This window comes from Rhagoletis zephyria, unplaced genomic scaffold (genome assembly GCF_001687245.7).
Source record: "Rhagoletis zephyria isolate East Lansing unplaced genomic scaffold, Rhagoletis_zephyria_1.1 Rzeph_scaffold_18664, whole genome shotgun sequence".
NCBI classification, from domain to species: domain Eukaryota; kingdom Metazoa; phylum Arthropoda; class Insecta; order Diptera; family Tephritidae; genus Rhagoletis; species Rhagoletis zephyria.
Window position 1 is genome coordinate 1 of NW_016175725.1, and position 1,992 is coordinate 1,992.

General features: G+C 40.8%; 1 protein-coding gene across 1 annotated transcript; it reads left to right on the forward strand.

Annotated features, from left to right (window-relative positions):
• Positions 1 to 3: 3 nt before the first annotated feature.
• LOC108380237 (folylpolyglutamate synthase, mitochondrial-like) lies at positions 4 to 1,143 on the forward strand (the record flags this gene model as incomplete). The annotated part of the gene is made up of 4 exons (XM_017636612.1): positions 4 to 63; positions 136 to 392; positions 457 to 534; positions 605 to 1,143. Coding segments are annotated over 4 exons (807 nt in total), but the record flags the coding sequence as incomplete, so codon positions are not given.
• Positions 1,144 to 1,992: the final 849 nt, after the last annotated feature.

The window sequence follows — 1,992 nt, forward strand, 5'->3', positions numbered from 1 at the left end:
TACACATCTGTAACGCAAGAGGAGTGCCTCGATGTGATCAAAGCGCGTGTGAAGGAGCGTAATGTAAGCGAGAATAGTATTTTAATTCGCTCGATCTTTTTTTTTAACGGATACTTTTCTATATTCTTTCCGTAGGCCAACTTACACATAGTGCCCGAGTATGAGGAGTATTTCCGTAAACCAGAAATTGAAGCACTACTATCCAACCTCAATGAGGTAATACGACTGAATGGCTCGCTGGCCATACAACTCGCCTACGATTGGCTACGCAAGAATGGGTATTCACGCTACAAACAAGTCGAGTCCACAGAGCTAACCAGCGAAGTTGAACGTGGCTTGCAGCAGTGCAATTGGCCAGGTCGTTGTGAGATTTTGAACATTGAGAATTTGAAGTAAGTTGAAAAATTCCGATTCGGCAATAACGTCATCCTTAGTAATATTTTCTCTACCCCAAAGGTTTCACATCGATGGGGCGCACACTGTGGAGAGTATACGCGTCTGTTGCGACTGGTACAAGCGTGTAACTGAGACGAGGTAAGCTATGTGAAGTTACTTGATCCACTCAAATACTCTCTAATTTTTCTCTTTTCTCTACATCCTGCAGCACTAACCCACGCGTGCTCATTTTCAATACCACCGGCGAACGTGATTCGAGACGTCTGCTCGAGGTTCTTCACGCCAGTAATGAATTTGCGATCGTTTGCTTTGTGCCGAATATTTCTTCGGGCGCCTCTAATCACAATGACAACACTTCCGTTTACGGAATCACTGAACAGCTAAAGCGCGCACGTCTTCACTCGAGTATTTGGTATCAATTGTGCATGGAATCGGAGGAAACGGATACGTCTAAGACTTTTGGTTCGATTGTAGATTGTTTGCTGCATTTGCGTCAAGTTTATGGCGCTAAACAAGAGGTGGATGTGCTGGTTACCGGCTCATTGCATCTGATTGGCGCTACAATGGCGGCATTTAAGGATTTTCAGCAAAAATTGGAGGAACATGGGAATGGGATCTGAATAAGTAGTGTGTATGTATGTAAAGTATTTAGGGGCTATGTAGTTCTTTTAGATATAGAAACTTATTTAACTGTTTGCAAAATATAATCGGAATCCCGCTAAATAATAAAGAATATAACCATAGACAATTAAAGGAACCAATTTCATTAACTTAGGTTTACAGCTGGAAGGACTTCACGGAAAGTTCTTTACGACCATTTGATGACTGAAACTTTGACAAAGTGTATGTCTTTCAGCTCAACGTAATATTACCGGCGAGAGTTTTTCTACGCATAAACGTAAGGTTTTCACATTTGATTAACCGAAATCAATTTGCGTGCGTGATTTCTCAGAGTTGCATTTCTGTCAGTTGTTGAGGAAAATTTGAATTCATAGTCGCGCCAAAATGTCAAATGAGCACAAACGTCAAATCGAAATGTCACGCAACACAAATCTTGGAATTTGAGTTAGCTTTTAACGCACGCCGTTCAATTTCGGTTGGTCCCATACAAGTTGTATGTGCATGAGAAATTTTTTACAGTAAACTGCCTGCGTGCGTGAATATTAGGCTGGCTTGCTTCCCGTTTTGCTGATGCAATTAACAGACTTGACTTTTTTTCATGCACAAGGTCTATCTAGCCGGCAAACTGACTGAGTGATATGTAAAATGGACCTCGAGGGTAGCCTGAAACCAGTCACAGTAGGGCTGGTAAACTATCGATAGTTTACGATACTAATGCCTAAAACCATCGATAGTTTTTCGATAGTATCGGTTTAATACAACAGAGAAGCCCCACATCAAACGTTTGGGGTTTTTCAGACCTTCAGCACTTTATTGAGTTTATGAGGCCTGGAGATCTGCTCTAATAACTACTTGAAATAGGCTCGGAAATTAATTGATCAATGGACTTAAATTAAATTACCAAAAATACATTAAAAAAAATTTTTTGAGGACACATTCTCGAACATGCTTTTTTCATTTCCCCATACACCATAC